Source organism: Electrophorus electricus, chromosome 2 (assembly GCF_041902795.1).
Source record: "Electrophorus electricus isolate QZ-2024a chromosome 2, ASM4190279v1, whole genome shotgun sequence".
Lineage (NCBI taxonomy): Eukaryota > Metazoa > Chordata > Actinopteri > Gymnotiformes > Gymnotidae > Electrophorus > Electrophorus electricus.
In genome coordinates, this window is record NC_137498.1 from 9,909,989 (window position 1) to 9,911,942 (window position 1,954).

General features: G+C 41.3%; 1 protein-coding gene across 1 annotated transcript; it reads left to right on the forward strand.

Annotated features, from left to right (window-relative positions):
* Positions 1 to 242: 242 nt before the first annotated feature.
* On the forward strand, positions 243 to 1,615 carry LOC145660180 (alpha-1-antitrypsin homolog). Its single transcript, XM_081724310.1, has 2 exons — positions 243 to 1,172; positions 1,268 to 1,615. Exons 1-2 carry the CDS (start codon positions 494 to 496, stop codon positions 1,498 to 1,500), a joined length of 912 nt encoding a protein of 303 aa, XP_081580436.1. The 5' UTR covers positions 243 to 493; the 3' UTR covers positions 1,501 to 1,615.
* The last annotated feature ends 339 nt before the right edge of the window (positions 1,616 to 1,954 follow it).

Sequence of the window (1,954 nt, forward strand, 5' to 3'; positions counted from 1 at the left end):
AATACCAGAGCTAACAATGCCAGCATACAGGGTTTTGGCATCAGTAATGTTAACTAAAGGATAAATGCTGTGCAATGTTCCTGCTCTATTTGAAACAGCCCCTCAGTGGTTAATGTTTAAAGGACTGACCTCAGATTACACCAAACAGACTATAAAATGTATGAACTCAATCCCAATAGTTTACTGCTGACAGGACGTGGATGGTAAGTAAATGTACTGTAAGATGACTGATATTCTGGAGATACAAATAATTTTTTCCTCAGATCTTGTTTCAACTAAATGGCAAACACTTCAACAGTGATCTATTACATCTTTAAAAATGTAAAAACTGAATTAAAGACTAGACTCAGAAGTAGTCTCCATGCAGGCTATCACGTATATACCTCTCTTATGAAAATCCATGTGTTGACTATTTTCTAATGTAATAGTTGTGTTTAAATGAACCTGCATGTGATACATTTCAAATCTGTGCAGTGCTTCTGCAGGTGTTAAAATGTGGGGAAAGGTCCAGTGCTGTTTGATTGTTGTCCTCATACTGTCAGTGGACTGGACTGTAGGCATCAAGGAGCAGGATCATGATCAAGACCATTCAGCAGATCACCACCAACATCTCCATCATGGCAAGGATGCAGCCCACCCCCACCAGAATGGAGAAGACAAACCCTGCCACAAACTCTCACCCCACAACGCAGACTTTGCCTTCTCCCTCTACAAGAAGCTGGCCAGCCATCCTGACACCCAGGGCAAGAATATCTTCTTCTCTCCTCTGAGTATCTCCATGGTTCTATCCATGCTGGCCCTGGGGGCCAAGAGCAATACCCACTCACAAATCTTCAGCACTCTGGACTACAGTGCTCTCACAGCTGATCAGGTCAATGAAGGCTATGAGCACCTTCTCCACATGCTGGACCACAGCCAGGATGCCCTACTGTTGGAAATAGGAGGAGCTGCAGCTGTACAAAAAGGCTTCAAGCCTGAAGACAAGTTTCTGAAAGATATCCAGCACTTCTACAAAGGTGAAGCCATCAGTGTGGACTTTTCCACACCTGAAGTCGCTGTGCAGGAGATCAACAAGTTAATTGCCAAAAAGACCAAGGACATGATCACTGATCTGGTCAAGAGTCTGGATGCTGCCACTGTGATGATGCTCATCAACTATGTGTATTTCAAAGGTAAAAGGAGACAAGTAGAACCCACTAGAGATTAAATAATTTTTCATGTATTTCACCTGAACTGTAGTAACCAGTGTTGTATTTCATTCTCTCAGGTAAATGGCAAGAGGCTTTTAAAGTGGAGCACACCAGCAAAGGTGACTTTCATGTGGATGAGAACACCACAGTGCCTGTGGATATGATGAACAGAAATGGTGAATATGACTTCTACTATGACCAGGGCAACTTTACGTCCGTTATCATGCTGCCATATAATGGAAACGCCTCCATGATGATCGTCCTGCCTGACCATGGAAAAATGGAGGAGTTGGAGAAACACATCAGCTAGGATCACCTCAAGTACTGGAAGGACAAAGTCCACAAAATGTAATGTATCATGAAATGCTTTTTAAAATATACTTTCATTTATACATATTAAGTAGTACCACAAAGTAAAACCTTTACTCTCTGACAAGGTTACCAATGACAAAAATGTATTAAATAAATATTTTGCCCATGCTATTCCATGTAAGAGTGCGTTTGCCTGACTGACCATGTCTGTTCTCCAGCACTTTGGACTTGTATATGTCTCTGTATTATCTCGGAGCAATGAAAGGCTAAATGTTGTGCTAGTTTAGTGAGCTACATATAGAAGGGACTTCATTTAGCTATAATTAAACTTAAAATTAAATGCTCCTTTCAGACTTAGTCCAGTTCCCTTACACCAGATATGAGAAAAAGTAACAGACTGTTGGATTACTTCTGATGGCACAGTGAATACAGATGTACACAAACCCAGGCAT